This window comes from Abramis brama, assembly GCF_963993115.1.
Source record: "Abramis brama genome assembly, chromosome: 20".
In the NCBI taxonomy this organism is placed as follows: domain Eukaryota; kingdom Metazoa; phylum Chordata; class Actinopteri; order Cypriniformes; family Leuciscidae; genus Abramis; species Abramis brama.
The window spans coordinates 24,376,488-24,396,953 of NC_139982.1; the positions used below are offsets into that span (position 1 = coordinate 24,376,488).

Sequence of the window (20,466 nt, forward strand, 5' to 3'; positions counted from 1 at the left end):
ATATGTAAAGTTTTTTTTAGGTAACTTAAAGGTTTTATTGTAGCAGTTTTATGCCTCATACTTTAAAATTAGTAACATTTTTACAGTGTAGATTTATGGAGCTTTACGGAAAACTCATCAGGTCAATATGTTTGCATTGTGCACCTCCCAGAAGTACATTGTGATACAACAGAAAGCTTCAACAGCAGCTGCTGAACGGGTTTTCATGAGGTCAGAGGAGCGTATTAAAAGATTCTGAAGGGGAAATTAAAGGTTAATTTGGAAATTACTACTATTATTTTAACATCATCAGGATGTCTGGCATGCCAGACGTCTCAACAGACCGTGAGTGTTAATAGTGGTGAATGTACAAGTCGGAACAGAGGACATTTTTAAGATTCCAGAACACTGGAGGAACTGATGCACTCACTTCCTCTCTATGCTGGAACTGTGAGGTTGACTGACTGAGTCTGACATCCTCAAAACACTGGAGTCAAGGAGACTGTGATGTCAACAAAACACCAAATATAAAATGCCCTTGTCACAAAAGATTCATTTAAACAATCCGACAGTCACACACTTTTACACAATGACTAGCGCAGGCACCTCCATTAACACAGCTTACCCTAATTTTAGATAATATAAAAATACTTGCATTGTTCATCTCTTCATATTAACTACGTCAAGAACAAGCGTTGGTCAGACCACATCCATGGGGTTTTTATTAGAAACAGGTTTGACGATTATCAAGTTTGAAGTTCTTTGTAATGAGTGTACACTTTCATCCGTGTTAGTCAACACAGGCACAATGTAACTATTTAAGAGGAGAGAAAGACAGACTCTCCCCATGGGGAACAAATGACGTCCGTACATGGCGGAGAACACATTGGTTACTATGGGAACCGATGCCGTAACTTGTCAGCTCGATCTACGCAGGTTGCAAAAGCCCACCGGATCTTCATCTAGACTTGCATATGAGGGTGTATTAATATGTAAATTCAAACGCATGCTGACAAAATAATAAAGGTCAGCTCAGCTGAAATGATTTAGTTCAACACAACTCACAGTACCTCAGGGGCATTTCTGCATTGAGATATAAGTTTACACTTGCACAATTTCATCATCTGGGGTATAATTATGGATTTATATTACCTGTCAAAATGCGGGTTTGAACATTGACAACATCCCATGTGGCCTGTTTTTCTTCTCAGTTTATTTCATAAACGAAGAAGAAAATCTTCAAAATGAAGTCTAATTTAAAAACTAATGGTTTCCTGAAATCTTGGGACATGTTTTTAATTTTGACAAGTTTATGAAATGGTAGGCTACATCAGAGAATTAATATAATGGAAGACCAAACTGTTTAAACCATTTTAGAAAAAGTAGTATCGAAATATAGAAGTAAATTGTGAGAAATTCTTACAAATTATTTTTCATATCTATATTAAATTATTTCACATGTTAAAGTCATTTTTCAAAGACAGTGGGTCCAGGCTGATGTCTATTGAATAGCCAAAACAGAGGACTGTCTGTGTGATGTAATATTGCCACCTTGTGGCTTGCTCTCTAATAACTATGTCTACTATTAAAGGGATAGTTCAACCAGAAGTTCAACCAAACATGTCTCAAGTTGTTCCAAACCTGTATGAGTTTCTGTTGAACAAAAAATAAGATATTTTAAAGAATGACAAATTTTTCATTTTTGGGTGAACTATCCCTTTAAAACTTGATCGTTTTAAATAGTACGGTTCCCTTGAAGTTATCATGTCTGAAAGCATACCGAGACTAGAAAATAAACGTATTCTCTAGCGAATCTTACTATGATAAAGTTTAGTTTATGATTAATTACGTAAGGCAGGTGTTATGGTGCATTCAAGTAATGTGGGAAAGATCGTATCGAGTTGAACGCATCTTGAACGCCCCCACAAAGTCGTAAATATTCAAACAGAAACATGAGGCGGTTTTTGAATTTTAACGATACAGAGAAACGTATTCATGCTTTTATTTCTTCCCGCCTTGATTGTTGTAATGCTTTGTTCTCTTCTTTGAACCATCGCACTTTATCGCGATAACATAAGGCTAGTGCAGAATGCTGCAGCCAGATTACTGACAAGAAAGTTATTTCATCATATTACACCTGTTTTAACTTCTTTACATTGGTTAGCCTACCTGTTTATTTAAGGATTGATTTTAAAATGTTATTGTTGACATATAAAGCTGTAAATGGTTTGGCACCTGAGCTCCTGAGACCTTATGAATCAGGGAGATGCCAATAAGCTGCTGGCTGTTCCAAGAACTAGATTTGTAACTAAATGGGCAATAGGGCGTTAGCAATGAGGGCTCCAAAACTATGGAATAGTTAGCCAGTTGATATTAGATAATTTTGATATTTTGTGAGGTCTTCTGCATTTTGGGTTTTGATATTTTTTTGTTTCTTTACGTAGGCTACTATGTATAGCTCTTCATTAATGTATTTTAATGATTGTGTTTTTATATTGTGTAAAGCACTTTGTACATTGTTGCGTTAAAATTGAATTTATTCTATAAATACATTTTTACTTAGGCTGCTTACGAGTGGGAAACTCGGGATTTTCATTAAGCCCCGAGTTTACGAGTTGGGTGCGTGTCAGTTAGAAACATGGCGGAATACCATAATACTTAGGTATTTAGCAGTGACATTGTCAGGGTTTTTATTTAAAATGAAATAATCTAATTGCCTGCACAAAATATGATAGCATTGTCTGTAACAATATAATATGTAACGATAAACTTTTACAGTGGCTTCGTAAATTAATTACAAAAATAAAAAAGCAAAACATTCACTGATGCACGTCTTGTCTTTTTCATTTTTTAAGATTTGATGTTAAAAAAAACCTTGCTGTATTTTGTGTTGTTGAATAAGAGATGGTACTCTGCCATTGCTCCGACAAAAGTGACTTGAGACTAATGCTAATTAATTAACAAGCTAATTAACATTTATAAATATTCTGTCTTTCAGCAAATCTGATAAATTTACTGGGTGAAGGTCGCGTTATATTCAAAGCCCAATCTCCAGGGCGGGGCTTGAGGTTCAGAGGGGGCGTGACGCAGTTACGCTGATCCGGAAGAATATTTACACTCTTAACTGACGTTATGCATTAAAGCTTGGTTATTTCAGAATCAGCACGGATTTTGTAATAAGTGGAAATGAACTCGTTCAGACAAGCCCTACGCTTAATTTCTCCACGGCTGCCGTTTACTTACGGGAGGTGCAGGAGATATTCTGCTAAAGTAAGCTCTGGCATCATTCCTGTTCACTATAACATAATTCTAATAAACAGACAGTCTGTTTATGCAGATAATAAATCTCGAAACATAAAAATAAAAATATTTTCCCCACAAGTTATAAATAACGAATTAAAAATAAATGTAACCATTACAATAAAATGTATAATAATAATTATTAACGTACCTGTCACCATAGAGTAATTCAGGACAGTAAACAGTCAGTGCATTTCTTGCTTTGATAATATTAGACTGGAGCCGTCGAGCGGGCTATCACATCGTTTCGCTCGGTTAGCGGGGATGAAGGCGTGTCTGTGGGGTCAGCTGTCAGAGAACAGCACGGCAGGGATGAGTCAGTGCACAGGTAAGATTTCACTGCCATACCTGAGTGAGTGCCACCTCTGCAATTAAATGTTACGCAAACTGTGCAGCAGTTGGTCCACCCTCAAGTACAAATAAACCAACTGTAGCGTCCGAGTTAATGATTTAAAGTAGTTCAAGCGACATATTCACTAAACAGTCGTGTGGGTCCGTTCAGCATGCAACTTTATTTTACCCTCCTGCACCCCAGACATAATAATCATCTACTACAGCGTGGATCCACAGGCATAATAAATCAATCCTCAGTATATATAACATTACTATTTTTAATGTTTTTGAAGCATTTATTTGATCAAAAATACAGAAAACAGTAATATTGTGAAATATTATTACAATTTAAAATAATGGTTTTCTATTTTAATATACTTTAAAAATATAATTTATTTCTGTGATGCAAAGCTGAATTTTCATCAGCCATTACTCCAGTCTTCAGTGTCACATGATCCTTTGAGAAATCATTCTAATATGATGATTTATTATCAATGTTGGAAACAGTTGTGCTAATATATTCTTTTATAACCTGTGATACTTTTTTTCAGGAAACTTTGATGAATAAAAAGCAAATAAACAAAACAATAACAGCATTTATTGTAAAATAGAAATCTTTTGTAAGAATATAGACTACCGTTCAGAAGGTTTTTTTAAAAAGAAATTAATACTTTTATTCAGCAAAGATGTGTTGCTAAAAAGTGATATATATATATATATATTTATATTTTGAATAAATGCTGTTCTTTTTAACTTTTTATTCATCAATGAATCCTGAAAAAGGTATCACAGGTTCCAAAAAAATATTAAGCAGCACAACTGTTTACAACATTGATATTAACCAAGTATCAAATCATGGATGTGTGTCTCAATATGGAAGATTGGATGCTTCGTACTTGTTTCATTGCAAAATAAAATAAACATCAAAATTTAGTATACAAATTATCTAACATTTAAAACTGATTTGGTATTTACTTGGTATTTACATATTCCTTTTTTTTTTTCTTGCCATGTCAGATGTCTACCACCAGATGTGGTGGTGTTTCCTCGGTCTGTAGATGAAGTCAGTGCTCTTGCCAAAATTTGTCACCACCACCAACTACCCATCATCCCATTTGGTACAGGGACAGGCCTGGAGGGAGGTGTTGGTGCTCTGCAGGTTGGTCCAGTAGAGAAGAGACAGAAGAAGAATTTGACTGTGACAGGGCAAGTTTTAGACTTCAAATCTAACCTTCAAAAAAGGAAAAGTATTTAATTTTGTCCTTATTTTTAGCTATTTTGATCATTTTTCTTAAGTACACATCTATTAATGTTTTTTTTTAAAAGTGTGTGTGTTTGTTAGGGTGGAGTGTGTTTCAGTCTGAGAAAGATGGACCAGGTCCTTGATCTTCACCAAGAGGATTTTGACGTGACGGTGGAGCCAGGTGTGACGCGCAAAGGCCTCAATTCATACCTGCGTGACACTGGCCTCTGGTTTCCTGTTGGTCTGTCAAATTCTTCTGTATTATAAGTACAAAGTAGATCACATAAATAAAATCAATTGTATGCCTGAATACACAGATTAATTTAAGCCTAAAGGCCGTTTACACCAAGAACGTTAACTATAGCAATGTCTATAATTGCATCTGTAACGGAGGCCAACTAGTAAGTGTTGTGTGTGTAAACCTCACTCCCCTGATCTCAAGAGGCGCTCCCAGAGACCCGGGTTCGAGGTGTAAGGCCCGCCCAAACGGTCCAACGACAGTTTCCGATAAGCTGGTGAAGGTTTCTGCGTGTTACTGTCTTTTCAGTGTGGCAAAGTAATTTAATTACCTCTTTATTTCATCTGACTCCAACGATTAAAAAGGTTTTAAATGATGTTTGAAGATCATTAAATTTAGGTGAATGTTTGATTATTCTATTAAAGTCTTTATTTAAATTGATTAAATTCTTTATTGAAATTACACTCGTTCATCTGGATTCCTATAAGACTTTGAGTCTCTCACCGGCTGGGTATATGATCTCATAACATCAAGCTTGTCAGTCTCGGTCATTAGACAGAGGCTATTGACTAATAGTCTAGACAGCCGTACTCTACTTGCTCATTTTAGAATATATTATTTAGTCCCCATAGATCTAAACACACATAATTAATGTAAGACTATATTACACTTATAGTGTATATTACACGTACACTTAGTTAGAATAATACTATACAATAATCAGAGGTTGAGGCTCACCCCTATTTAGATTGGTCTAACAACACTCTGTTGTTCTAAACGGAAAACCCATTTTTAGCCTCTACAGTCTAAGTATACGTGACTAATGCCAATGTGTTAGTCGGATCTCTAAAACTTCAGGCGTTGTGCGCCTCTGCTCCACCTAAGCTGTATTTTAGTCCGTTACCAACCTGAGCGTAGAATTTTGGTGTTGTGGACTTAACGTAATCTACTAGAATCAATCATTTCAGAGTAAGTCAGAATAAAATCAAATGTAACAATTTAGTCAGGTAAATGTATCATGCCAATTACAGAATCAATTAAAAGATAATCAATACATAACATCAAATGCTCTGAAGTAAAGAGTAAAAGATGCATACCTGACTCAGGAAATGAGTCATTCAGACATTCAGAATTACGGGCTGATCCGGTTACAAATCGCCATGAGCCTCTTGAAACATTTCTTTAAATACTCAGACCAAGACAGAAACCTCTTTCAAATGGAAGAATGTGCTAACAATGGGAATTTGCATTAATCACGGTCTCCAGAGTTTACACCTTTTGAGGGCAGGATGTCATTTGCATGAAAGATTCATCATCCTCTGTAAGTAAGATATCTCTAAACATTGAAAAACTTTATTACTTTTGAGACCTTTGTACCAGTCGCACTGAGACATTTCAAATGATACCAAACATGTATAGTGTTGTATGATAATTGTTCACATTAAACCATATAGATTTGTGGGTGAATTTCAGGTGATCTCCGCATGAGAGAGAGAAGAGATGGGGGGGAAAAGGGGTGAAGGGAAAGTTCTTCCAGTTTCTCCAGTCTTACAGAGGCCCTGTAGGCGAGTAGGACCTGAGGGGTTACACATCCACACCAACACACAATATTGTTCTGTTTATTATAAGCGAGCGCTGCAGTTTTGTTGCCTGCCGCATTAGAAGCTCAAGCTTTTTAAAGCAGGATGGATTCTGATTGGCTGCCAACCTTCATCAGCTGAAAAAAATTATATCATTCCTGATATTCCATATCGTTATTGTTATAGTTGTGATGTGGACTTCCCTTTTCTCATGGAATTGGGATGATTACTGTATAGTTATTGTTATATTTATCGTCCTTGGTGCGAACTTGGTGCGAACAAAAAACTTGGTTTTATTTTTGTGTTATATGTTTGGAAATGATTAATGGTTAAGGAATATATTTCCACAGATCCAGGTGCCGACGCATCTCTCTGCGGCATGGCTGCAACTAGCGCATCAGGCACAAACGCCGTCCGTTATGGCACAATGCGCGAGAACGTCCTGAACCTGGAGGTGGTTCTGGCAGATGGAGCAGTCCTCCACACAGCAGGCAGGGGGCGTCGTCCAAGGTATGACTGCAAACTCGAAGCATCTTTCGAGTTGAACTAAACCTACTGTTGTCTACACTTGATGGACTTTCACAATGCAATGCCCTTTCAGAAAGACAGCTGCTGGTTACAACTTGACAAACCTTTTTGTGGGCTCGGAGGGAACTTTGGGTATCATTACCAAAGCCACACTTCGATTGTATGGTATTCCTGAAAGTATGGTGTCAGCTGTCTGCTCCTTTCCATCCGTCCAATCAGCGGTGGACAGCACCGTTCAGATTCTGCAAGCTGGAGTGCCCATCGCCCGCATAGGTGAGTGGAGGTTGAAGAACATGGTCGCAATGTGCTTGGTGTGCTGCCGCCATTGGCATGTAACGTAACAAAAGAACAGTTGGCCTCTTGTGTTGTATTCTTGTAAAATCACAGACTGTGGCACTCGAAACTACATGCATGCCTAGCTGTGTGATTTAGTCCAGAACTCTATTCATTTCATTTTAATCTATTCATTAAAGGCTTTTGCAATAACATAAACATTAATTCAGAAGGAAACACCGTCCTTATACATAGTCAACACCGAGCGCAGTCAAGGGTTTAATGAATTGCTTGGTTCTCAGAACCACAAAGTGTTTCTTCTTTTGCAGTCCACTCAGGGAAAATATTCCACCAGTAGCTCCATCCAATTTATGAGTAATCAGGCATGACCGGTCTCTTCGATTTTTAAATCGAGGCTGCAGTGAGGCATACATTTTTTTTTAACCCTGGACTTTCTACCCACAAAGGCCTCACACAACTTAATTGGTGCTGATATGTTTCGTTCGCAGAGTTCTTGGATGATGTGATGATAAACGCCTGCAATCTCTTCAATAACCTGTCCTACGCCGTAACGCCCACTCTCTTCCTGGAGTTCCATGGGAGCTCCAAGAGCATGGAAGAGCAAGTGTCCATCACAGGTATTTGTGGATAAAACCAAAAAATAAATGTGTACAAAACTGTATTTTACAAATGCAAAACAAAGCCATTTAGAGGGTTTTTAGTGTGCACTAGGTGAGCTTTGGTTATAGTACACTAGGTAGTGATAGCAGCCTTGCCTATGGCTCGGGAATATGCCTAATTCCATACTATATAGTAGGTGAAAAACAGTATGTAAGTTGAGTAGTATGTCCGAATTCATAGTTTTTATAAAACAGTAAGTGAAAAGTACCCGTATGATGTACTACTTCTGGTGAGATACTGAAGTGCACATACGATGGACATTTTACTGTCCCATGAGGCCACAGGAAAGGATTAGTGAATGGAAGTGAAGCGACGCAACTGATGCCATAGGTCACATGATTATGACAACATAGCGGAAGTATTTTTTGATTTGATTTGATTTATTTGACAATAAAATGTAAAAAAACAGTACAATCAAGCCCAAAATACCAATCTTTAAAAAGAAACTGTCGAGGATAAAATACACAAAAAGCTATAGGCTTATTTCCATTGTGGTCCTCAGTAATACGTACACACATTCATACTATATAGATCATACTTTTTTTAATAGTCACAAACTAAGTTTCAAACCAAATGTAGTACCTACTATATAGAATGCGATTTCGGATGCAATTCGGATATACTACTCGGCTCACATGACATACTACTTCTAATGAGATTCTGAAGTGTGCATCCAGTGGATAATTTACTATACCACAAGGCCATGGGAGAAGAGTTGCTAATGGCAGTGAAGCAACGCAACTGACACTGTAGGTCACATGACAATAACAACAAGACGAATGTTGAACGTTCGGATTTCATTCATACTATATCGAACATACTTTTTTATAACCAGATAATATATGTGAAAGAATGTGTCATCTGCAAAAGCATTATGTTCTGCGTTTAGAGGAGATCACGCGTGATAACGGAGGGTCAGACTTTGCCTGGGCGGAAGATGAGGAGACCCGCAGCCGGCTGTGGAAAGCCCGTCATGATGCATGGTATGCTGCCCTGGCCCTGAGGCCTGGATGTAAGGTGGGTCATTTACTGCATGACTTGATTCTGACTCAGACAAGTGCAGTTTATTTCCTTGTAACTTAGAATACATACTTTATACTTGAGACTGACATATAGACTTGTTTATCATATTGAAGCTTGAATGCTTATTATACTTCTAAAAATATTGAGGTATGAATTCCTGCATAATATTTTCTTATTTTAGGATTGGAAGCATGTGTACTAATATTATATTATAATATAGTATATTATATACTGTACATTATATTAATAACTATAGTAGACATAACATTTTAGTATATTATATTAAAACTTAAAACTATAGTAATGAGTTCCAGAAGCTAAATACCTTTAGCATAAATGTTGATCAGATCAATATTGCTTTGTCCTTCCTCAAGATTTAATTTTTGTGCGATTGTGCATAATGCATTGCAAAAATGATGACTGTTTTCAAAAAGGTTTCCCATACACTCTGCCATTGGTCAACCAAACAGATAGCCCTGCCCCAAACTCACACCATTGGTTGAGCCACTGTTGCTGTGCTGGAGTTGGAATGCTCAAACAAACAGTAATGTTTTGAAAGCGCCAGAGACACATTTTTTATAAGGAAAACCAGCCAACAATATGGCTCAATTATAATTGTCAATGAATTTTAAGTTGGAATTGGACAACGTTTTTTAACACTGAAAAATAACACATTTTCTTACAGGCATTCTCTACAGATTTATGTGAGCCTAGACAAAAGAAGATCTAATTAGCAAAGATGTACTAAAATAACATAATAATAATAATGATATTGTAATCTACTAAAATAATTACAATATAAATAATATATATTTTTCATCTCTTATTCTGTTCATACAGTACTATACATCTCTATTTACTTAAAATCATGACTTTTTCCAGCAGATTTCCCAAACATTCTGCCATAGGTCAGCCAAACCCCAAACTTAGCCAGTTGCTATGCTGGGCTGGTCCGAATGTCCTAGCAAACAGAGCAATGTTATGAAAGCACCACACAGCCACAGACAGTTTTACACTATTTGGGGGAAATAAGAGAAAATATCTGAATACATAACTTACAAAAATGTGCTAATTTTCTTGCAGGCATATTCTACAGACGTCTGCGTGCCTATCTCACGACTACCTCAGATTATAGTGGAGACGAAGGAAGATCTAATCAGCAACAATCTTACTGGTAGCTTGCCTAGTTTGATCTTCTCATTTAGTGTTCAGAACTGTTTTTTAAACTGCTGATATAATACGGTTATGTTTTTTTTTCTAGGTCCTATTGCAGGTCATGTAGGTGATGGAAATTTCCATTGTATAATGGTACTGGATCCTAATGACCCAGACGAGGTGCAAAGGGTTCACTCCTTCACTGAGAGACTGGCCAGGTACTTCTATTTAGTTCCTTTCAGTGGCGTTGATCTTCTGAGGCGGCTGAGAAGGACAGGCAGCACCTTTTGTGCCTATTGTCAGTTTTGTTTTGTGTACCAATCAATATCAGAATTATTTCTCAGAATGTCTTCTGCCATTTGGAGAGTGTATATTGACAATGACAGACATAGGTTCTAGTGTTTGGCTTTGGAAATAATAAAGGGCTACCTGCCTTCAGTCATTATGGGTAAAGTGCAGTCTCTGTCAGGTACATTGGATGTGCGATCGGCACTGACCAGCAGCCAAAGAGAAGACAAACACCGCAATCTCATTTGGTTCAATGAAATCTGGCTGACCTGATGAGCAAGAGTTTATCCAGATAGGAGCAAATTGAGTTGGACTTGCCCTTTTTGTGAATGTCAGACATGATGTTACCGAAAAGCACAAGTTTTCAAAAACTATAGCCTTATTACCTGCCAAAGGAGTGTTCACACACTGAAAGAGCAAATCTGAGAGGAGAAGAAACATTACCGAGCTAGTATCAGCTTTAGACCAGGCCTAATTAAATTAATCTGTTAACTTCCATAAACCAATACCTTCAATACCATTCTGACTAAAAGAAAAGTGTGGGGTTCAATTAAAGACTGGAATACACTACACAACTTTTAAAATCTGAGCAGATCTTAAAACAGTAGGCATCACACACTTGCCGCCTTTGTAAAAAGTTAGAGAGAAAAACTGGGCATTGTACGCTAAACAACTTTCAAATCATTCCGAACAATCTCATACAGAAACATGCGCTTGACAAATAAAAACAATGTGTTTTAAAATCGTCTCGAAATTTCACACGTCTGATTTCCTCCGACTGGATGGAATCGAAGTCTGAAGCTAAAAAAAAATATCAGAGACCGTGCCCATTATACACTTGATTTTTTGTAAAAACTGTCGACTTCAATTGGCCAATGTTTTCAGACTGGCTCTGACTTTCGTCAACTAGCCTCGACTCCTCCAGACTGCAAATCGTGGGGGAAATCGCGTAGTGTATTCCTGAATTAAGTTAAGCTCAATCAACAGCTTTTGTTCCATAATTTTGCTTGCCTCACAAAATGATTTAGACTTCTATTCCAGCAAGAATTATGGGTAGAGTATACAATACAGTGGTGTACCATGTCATGTCGAACAGTCTGTACAACCTGCATGAACAAGATGAGTAGGTGTTGGATTTCTGCTGCGCCAGGGAGCCCCCGAGACCAGTCAACATCATTCAGTTGGAGAATGTGGAGGTGGAAACACCTGCGAATGGAAACTGGACTGGACAGACAGTTCAGCTGCACAACTGATCAAAACTGCCAGATGTGCTTCTGGTTTCACCCTAAGACTACAATCCAGCTTCATTTAAAAACAGCGTTTTCATTTCATAACGCTCTCCATCCACATTGCACTCAATCGCCATTCCATGTATGGTCTAAAATTGCCCTGTTTTGACACAGGACGGCAATTGCGAGGAATCTTTGCAGGAATGTTATATGAAGATTGTACATTTATCGTTAGCAACACTGTGTTAGTGAATTGCACATAGCAGGCACATGCTGGTATAAACTGATATCAATAGGTACAATATGCGTCACATGACTAAATGTAACCGGTCCTACTCGACCTGCTCCAAGCGGGACTCTAACCGATGTGGGAGCCGCTAACGCTCCTCTTGAGGCCAAGGGAGTGAGGTTTACACACAGCTCTTACTGGCCTACGTTACACTCACCCCTCTAAACCTCACTCCCATCCGGGTCACGGCACCAAATGTAACCGTTCCTACTCGACCTGCTCCGAGCGGGATTCTAACCGATGTGGGAGCCGCTAACGCTCCTCTTGAGGCCAAGGGAGTGAGGTTTACACACAGCTCTTACTGGCCTACGTTACACTCACCCCCCTAAACCTCACTCCCATCCGGGTCACGGCACCAAATGTAACCGTTCCTACTCGACCTGCTCCGAGCGGGATTTTAACCGACGTGGGAGTTGCGGACGCTAACGACCGCAGACGCTAACGTTCCTCTTGAGGCCAGGGGAGTGAGGTTTACGTGCAGAGCTCTTACTGGCCTATGTCTGTTACATAAACATGCATCATGGTTTTCAAATAACATTTTCACAATCCACTCTACAACGCGAAAACAGCATTTTCAAAATTATCCAGTTGGAAGAGCTCCATTTTCTCAATTTCAAATGTATCTGGATTAATGCAGACATAGCCTAAAATAGTCAATTTTATTGCCAGTAACAATTACAGTGAATTAATTCATTCTCTTGTTGTCTTTCTCAATGCAGGAGAGCACTGGCGATGGATGGGACTTGTACTGGAGAACATGGGGTCGGCCAAGGAAAGCGGGCTCTGCTCAGGGAAGAGGTCGGTCCGTTGGCCATAGAGGTCATGCAGGGCCTCAAGGCCAGCCTGGACTCCAAAAACCTTATGAATCCTGGAAAGGTGTTGTAATTACCGCAAACCAACACAGAACACTAAAAATTATACTCTGAACTAAACTTTCTGACCACTAGTGGTCAGGAGAATGAGGTTTGTTTGAGATTTTAAGAGAAAGAATGATTTACAAAATCTGCATTTTCTTTGTGAAAGGTGCATATCACTCAAGCTCTCTGCATGAAGTACACAATTTCTTATGTAGCATCATTTTGAAAACACATTATGAATGTACATGGCAGAATTTTCTAAGAGCCTTGAAAAATTATTATTCAGTTCTTTTATTTTGCTTTTCCATGGCAATCTGACACCATTCTGAAATATAAATTAATGTGAAATCATAGTGCCTTGACAAACTTGTGTTTAGTCTGGCCATTTCCCCTTTTACATATCTGTGAATATAATTATTACTGAAATGGATATATTTGTTTATGAAAGAGATTCTATGAAGCAGAACTCAACATCTGATGAGCTAAATGTGATGCAGAAAATAAAAAGTGCTCACATAATATGGTTTTGTCTCTTCTCGTTCTTTTAGAAAATTCAGTTTTTGGATTTATTTGACACTTTGGTTGTGTGTGTGCAATGGACCGATGGTTAAAAGAAAGCAACATCTGGTCTTATTTCATCTTGTTTTAATTATATGTATGATCATCATCATTATTACTCGTCCCACAGATTGCACATCAAAATCATCAGACACTTATTTGTACTTCCTAAAAACAGGCATCCGTTCATATCCCTGGAAAAAAAGAAAAGAAAAACATACAAAATAACAGACTTGAATGCAAAAATAAGAAAAGGATGGGTTTCGAGAGTGCCGAGTCACTTTCTGCAGCCCATGCTGCACAAGATAGTACTACGCTACCTGACTCGGTTTATTTGTTTGATTTGTTTTACACGGTGAGGTGAAATTGTTATCCATTGTTTTGATGGATGGTGTTTGTATGCCCTCATTTACAGGCACAAAGCAGGAAAACAAACCTCAGAAATGCTCTACTTCTATCCAACACAAAAAGTAATAGGTTGTCAAATATTTTCTTGCAGTTATTTTTTTCTACCGTTTTCATTTTACGCCTTTCGTTTTTTAAATGTTTTATTTTTTATTCTTTTTTACAATTTCTGCAACATTATTTTCTAACAGTGCTTGCTGTTTACACAGTAGACGGAGGCATCCTGAAGGTTAAATATATTTCTTGTGAGGTTTCTCACAGATTTTTCAAAAATAAAAAGTAAATGCAGATCATAGAAATGATCTTGTAATAGTTTCACACCAGTTTATCTGGGTTTTACATACAGTAGTGAAGCAACATTAGCTTACCAGACGCAAGCTGGTCGGTCATATACAGAAAACATGGGAAGATGGACAGAAGCTGAAATCACACACACATACACACACACACACACACACTGAATACGTACTCAAGGCTTTTACAGGGAAATTGTCCGAATATTATGGTCAGCGCTTCATAATAACTGCCCAAAAATTGCAGATGAAACTAGGAAAATAGCTTTGAGCTTCTTATCGTTTCAGAATCCATGGGGGAAAGACATCTACTGTGAATTGTAAACATTTGAAGACAGACTGAGAGTGTATTTCTCTCCGTTTATGACCGTAAACCCCCATCCCAACACACATACTGATGTCTTGGACTTCCTCTGGCACTAACAGGAAACACAATTTACACATTTCCCCGCCTGTGGACACATGATCACACACATGCACACACAGAATAAGTAAATCTACATCCACCGGCTGTCCAACACATCACTAACTAGTGAACCGGCACACGAAACTCCTCCCAAGAACCAGTTATGAAACCCCGCCCCCTGCCACACCCCTTATGGCTCCTCTAATCAGCATGGTTTGACTGACAGGACAGGTATGGCCTCTGGATTGGTTTGCAAAGGGTGTTCTACTTCCTACTTGTTTTGACGCTAGTGCCTTGCCCCTTTATCGCTCCGCCCTTTTTGTTGCCCCGCCCCTCTTTCCCATTTCCTTCCATCTGATTACATACACAAGGAGAGAGGACCGGGTCAAAATACAGACTGAACACGCGTCGACAAGCACACGGAGCATGTAGAGGGGGCAAGAAAACGAGATGTTATCCAAAGCCAGAGATCCGGTGTTGGTGGTTGGCGTGGGGGATCCGGTTAGCAGTTTAGCAATCTCTAGCACAGCGCGTAGGAGATTCTGGGATGCAAGTGGTAATGACGGTGTCGGCTGGATGAACGCTTTTATTTGGTTCAGTTTTGCGATGACACACTTCCGTTTCCGTAGGTTTGACCGAATTGGTTGGTAGATTGATTTATTTGGTTATTTTTGTGTCAGGATATCCAGGTTTAGGTCCATAAAGTGCCCTACAGTGAGAGGAAAAAGAGATAAAGAAGGAATATAAGAATTATACTGACCCTGAGGGTGTTTTCAGACTTGGTCTTGTTTTATGTCAGGGGTCTAAGGAGCAGGTCTGAATGTGGTTTACTTTAAGTCAGTGGTGTGGGTAACATATAACGTGTGTTTCTATTAGGGCTGTCAAATGATTAATCGTGATTAATCGCATCCAAAATAAAAGTTTGTGTTTACATAATTTATGTCTGTGTACGGAGTATAATTATTTTCTATATATAAATACACACACATGCATATATATATTTAAGAAAATGTGTTATTTATATATTAAATATTTATATATAATATCAATTATATATAATATAAATATATATACACAGTATATACATGCAAATATTTCTTAAATATATACATGCATGTGTGTGTATTTATATGTAGAAAATAATTATACACCGTACACACACATTTATTATGTAAAAACAAACTTTTATTTTGGATGCGATTAATCGCGATTAATCGTTTGTCAGCCCTAGTTTCTATATATATATATATAATATAAAATTGCTATATACAATATATATATATATATATATATATATATAAAATAAAAATAAAAACATAGATTGATCTAATTTGAAGACCGATTGGCCCTTTGACTAATTGCTAGTTGGTCATAAAATAATGGCTATGTTTATGCAACTGGCAGCAGACCTCCTTTCAATACCACATCAATACATTTTTCTGTAGCCTAAATATATATATCTATATATATATCTATATATATATATATATATATATATATATATATATATATAAACTATGGAACTGTCTGCTCTCTAATCGTTCTCGGGGTACTTTGATGCCATACACCGATTGGTCTGCACAGCGTCGCTTCAAGTTGAACACACCTAACAGCTCTAGCGCCTACAATCTTTTGTTATGCATCGTCATCATTGTTCTGCATTCTCATTGGTTGGCTGGCAAATAGGGGACTGGATTTCGTGCGCAGGGAAAGCTGTCCGCGAATCGCTCACCCAAGCGGAAAAATGTGCTGTTGCTGCCAGATCTCGATCACCGAAAATCACATTGTATTTGATACAAAACTAAATCAAATGGAAAAAAAAGAAAGAATCATAACTGAATAGTATTTCATTGTCTCTATAGGTAAATATATTTTTTATATAATATTTATATACTGTAAGTAGATCTTCTGTAACTATCCGAGATTATTATTCGATAGTATATGCGTTTTCATCAATTTGCATTACTTCAACTTATTTTTAAAGAATGCTTATATTTTTTATTATTACACTTAGATTTATTATAATTAATTATATTTATAATATAAGTATTTATTAGCTACGCTATAAGTATATATATTTGATATATTAAACTATAAGTTAAAGCTGCACAATTAATCGTTAAAAAATCGCGATCTTGATTCCAACAAAGTGATCTTATCAACTATTCTCCAGTGTCTATCAAAACTATGACAAGCACGATCACAGCGAGCATTCAAATGTGTGACTATGAAACAGTTTCACAAACAGTCTTTTCACCCACACATTATCATTATTTCTGTGTTACAAACATTTGAATGATCACGGAAATACTGGGATAAAAGTTTATAGTTCGGATATAAACACAGATGTCTACGGTAGCGAGCAAAACACAGTAAAGCACATTTTCAAAGTAACAACGCTTCAAATAAAGATGGCTTCAATTACATTGAAATAGGTGCCGACAAATGAATGCAGTTTTTTTTTATTTGTCATTGAATCATTCATTCAATAGACTGTTCAAAAACACTGCCGGTGTCTCATTTTAGAGGCACTCAGTACACCCGGTTAAAGTCGTCACTGTTTGCCATTGATAGTGTGAAAACTTTCATTTGCATATTAATATAATTTGTGGTATTATATTTATTATTATTATTAACAATATATTATTAAAGTGATCTGAGTTGTAGATCTTTGTGAATGCAATTTTTCATAGAGGACTCGAGTATGAAAACTTGCATATGCAGCAAATTATCATTATTATTATACTATAAAAGTAGTCTGAGTTCTAGATCTTTGTGAATGCAGTTTCTTTTAATGGAGGACTCAAGTGTGAAAACTTTCATTTGCATTGCATAGCAATTTTAGTTCCTTCATAATAGGTCATGTGACCATTAGGGGGGTTTAGGTGTTAATTTCACATTTACTATGTGTCTAAAAATGTTCCAGACAAGTGTGAAGGTGTATTTACGATAAAAGCTTGCCAAAAGAAGATTTGTGTTGCTACTCTGGAGGATGCTTTCTAAAGTCTATTCAAAAGTGGTGCATTGAATTGATAAGATAGTGCTGCTAATTACAGTTTGATAAAGTAAAAAATTTCAATGTAAAATGATTACCGTACTTGAAATATCAGATTATCGAGGCGTGTTTGCATGTAAGTGGATATTTGTGTGATGGGGTTCACCTTTCTCAGTGTTAGCAGAAGTAGATGATGGAGGTCAGTCTGAAGGATGTTCAGGGCAGGAGCGGTTGATCTCAAACCAGGAGTCTATACAGCTAATGAAAAATATGATACAAATGTCAGTTCAGGCTCAATATTAATGCAATCTATGTCAGAAAAACAACATTTCCAGTAGCATATTGCTTTTAAATTATTCTACATAAGTCCTAAGCAGGCAAATCACAGGCTTCAAATCATTTTTCCGTCCTCACTAAAAGGGCAGAAACTGCAGGAAATGACAAAATCACAGCCAATCTGAACATATTTGATGTTTAACGTACAGCGATGTGGAGCGGGATTCTGGACTGGATATAGAAACCAAGCAAGAGTCACAAATGTCTTGCCAGTCGCAGCTGGTTCGGCCAAAAGCATTAACTTGGAAGTGAAAGGATTTATTGGTTGTCGCTTTATTGCGTCTCGCCTGGTTAGGACTGAGCTTATAACTTGCTTGTGGCAAATTTGTTTGATTGCAAAACAACACCAGCCAGCCAATCGGTTCACTTTTCAAGGTGTCTGCTGCGGTTTCAGACACATGCGTGAGTGTGCTATTCAATAGCCAGTACCTCCTGCTGAGACACCATATACAGACATCAAATGTCAATCATATAGTTACATAATCACATAATTATATATAGGATATGACAAGGTTTGTGTTCATGTTCAGCAAAAAAAAAAAAAAGTAGATTGTTAATTCTCAGGTAATTTGTCATTCATTTGACGGACTAAAAGCTAACATTTCCTGTCATGTTGGACCTATGATGCCCTTTTACAAAGTCTTGATTTTTTTTTTTTTCGGGGTCTGCTAGAATAGGTTTTCATGCTTGAATGTTATTTATTTTCACATATTTTACATGGTTGCAGCTCCTCTCTTCCCAGTCTGTCAGTAACACTCTAGGTGTGTTCGACTTCGGCTGGATGCAACCGATCGCAGAGAGATGCCGCTTGCAGTCGGGGAGGAGCTGAAAACAGAGACGTGAAGTCGGACACTTTCTGCTTCCTGTAGTGACGCTTGTGTGGTGTTTGCCTACTTTTTCACAGATGAAGTGAATTAAATGCAGTATTTGTCAAATACACAGTTTTCATTCAATACTTTATGTACTGCTTAATGCAGCATCTGTTTGTACAAGAATAAAGTTCAACATAAGCCTATTCAATTGCAATACCATTGAAGTGGGGTCTGGTTTTTTTAATCAGTTTTATATAGATAAACATGACATTATAACATCGTGACTACGTGAAAAGAGCTTTTACTGTTATAAAAACACTTATTTGTGAGCATTAGCGGAACTTAAGGTGTCAGAATAAACACGAAACGCATGTGATCGTAGTCATGCGGTTGATTCGGCCAATCGTGAAACAGCTGTCGTCATCAAAGCCCGTGCAGCCGCTCTGGAGAAGCTGCACAGAATGAAATTATTACGTCACAGTGACGTGGCGTCGGCGCTGTCTCAAGCCAGACAAATTTCTAACCAGCATGCACTGCTTTAAGTCAAGATGCCCATTGGTCTGTGCAGCGCTGCATGAAGTTTAGATCCTGTCTTCATGAAGCTCCTCCTCCCGAAAAGTGCAATGTGCTCTGATTGGTCGGCTGGACCAGTGTGCTGTGATAGGTCGACCGTTTTGAGTGTGTTTTGGAAATGCCACACCTCTTACCATAACCACGAGTTTCAAACCACTACTAACTTACTCAACCAGGCCCTTTTTTTGCGTGTGCCTTGACCTTATGATGATTTAAATGAGGAATATTGTGACATTAACGTTCCCAGAAGAAAACTTAAGACTACATTTGAGGCGTTTCAGGGAGTTCAAAAACATTGCGCACTGATATAGAGAATAACTCCCTTTGGAGTGACTTTGTGAGACATTTTCCATGCTCAAACAGCAACATTACACACTAAAGAAAGTTGCAAATGTAAAAAAGCATAATAGGTCCTCTTTAAGATTAGACCAACATAGGTTCGACACAAGGAGGTTTGTCATTATCACAAACATTTTATTGGTAGTTAGTTGTGCTGATTAAAAAAAAATGTATAATATGAATTGTTCAATATGCAGTGGTGGCAATGAGGATTTAGAGGTATAGTAGAAAGAAATGTTTTGTTGCTCACCTTTTGTGATAGATACAGAGGCACGGCAGTCTAGCGATGGTGTCTCCTTGCTGTAGCTCCTCGAGACATATTACACATTCTCCTGCGTCTCTTGACAACACGTCATCTGTAATATACACAAGCATTTCATTCTAAATATAAATAGTATACATAATCCTTAAGTGCGGCACATTTGCAGTACCAACATGTTTTCTGAATGGGATGTTTGGCACTGCAGATTCATGAAAACATCCTCTCTATCATTCAAAACGTCTTGTTTGCCAGCAGGGGGCAGCGGAGAGTAAAGACGCATGAAATGCAGCGTACAGTGTTCCTGTTCCTCTACTTTCTCACTCGCTGTAGATGATGGCTGGTTAAGTGAGGTGGGCTGGCAGTTAGTATAAGTAGTAGTTAAAGACAGTTACTCATGCTTCTGTAATGTATGTTTGTGGTGGAGATGACGACGAGGTGTGAACTCATTTTCTGCTAATAGCTCAAGGGCAACAACCAACACGATTTGACTT

General features: G+C 37.7%; 2 protein-coding genes across 2 annotated transcripts in view; one reads left to right on the forward strand and one right to left on the reverse strand.

The window, feature by feature from the left end:
- The first annotated feature begins 3,051 nt into the window (after positions 1 to 3,051).
- ldhd (lactate dehydrogenase D) lies at positions 3,052 to 13,519 on the forward strand. The gene is made up of 11 exons (XM_084095723.1): positions 3,052 to 3,249; positions 3,495 to 3,607; positions 4,630 to 4,771; positions 4,955 to 5,096; positions 7,024 to 7,183; positions 7,275 to 7,474; positions 7,984 to 8,112; positions 9,045 to 9,172; positions 10,262 to 10,352; positions 10,440 to 10,551; positions 12,859 to 13,519. Exons 1-11 carry the CDS (start codon positions 3,166 to 3,168, stop codon positions 13,022 to 13,024), a joined length of 1,467 nt encoding a protein of 488 aa, XP_083951849.1. The 5' UTR covers positions 3,052 to 3,165; the 3' UTR covers positions 13,025 to 13,519.
- A 105-nt stretch (positions 13,520 to 13,624) lies between these two features.
- The window catches only part of znrf1 (zinc and ring finger 1), a 34,981-nt gene continuing 28,139 nt past the window's right edge, over positions 13,625 to 20,466 (reverse strand). Inside the window, exons 3-5 of the mRNA XM_084095724.1 lie at positions 19,964 to 20,069; positions 17,820 to 17,911; positions 13,625 to 15,367 (exon numbers count right to left, since the gene is read on the reverse strand). Of these exons, the coding sequence (XP_083951850.1) occupies positions 17,854 to 17,911; positions 19,964 to 20,069 (164 nt within the window). The 3' untranslated portion in view covers positions 13,625 to 15,367; positions 17,820 to 17,853. The remainder of the gene's footprint in view (positions 15,368 to 17,819; positions 17,912 to 19,963; positions 20,070 to 20,466) is intronic.

Excerpts from the sequence above, each read along its gene's own strand:
- ldhd (XM_084095723.1), top strand. The coding sequence starts at position 3,166 with ATGAACTCGTTCAGACAAGCCCTACGCTTAATTTCTCCACGGCTGCCG. Across the intron at positions 3,250-3,494 it reads GCAGGAGATATTCTGCTAAA|ACTGGAGCCGTCGAGCGGGC; the intron begins GTAAGCTCTGGC and ends TGATAATATTAG. Across the intron at positions 4,772-4,954 it reads GAGGTGTTGGTGCTCTGCAG|GGTGGAGTGTGTTTCAGTCT; the intron begins GTTGGTCCAGTA and ends TGTGTTTGTTAG.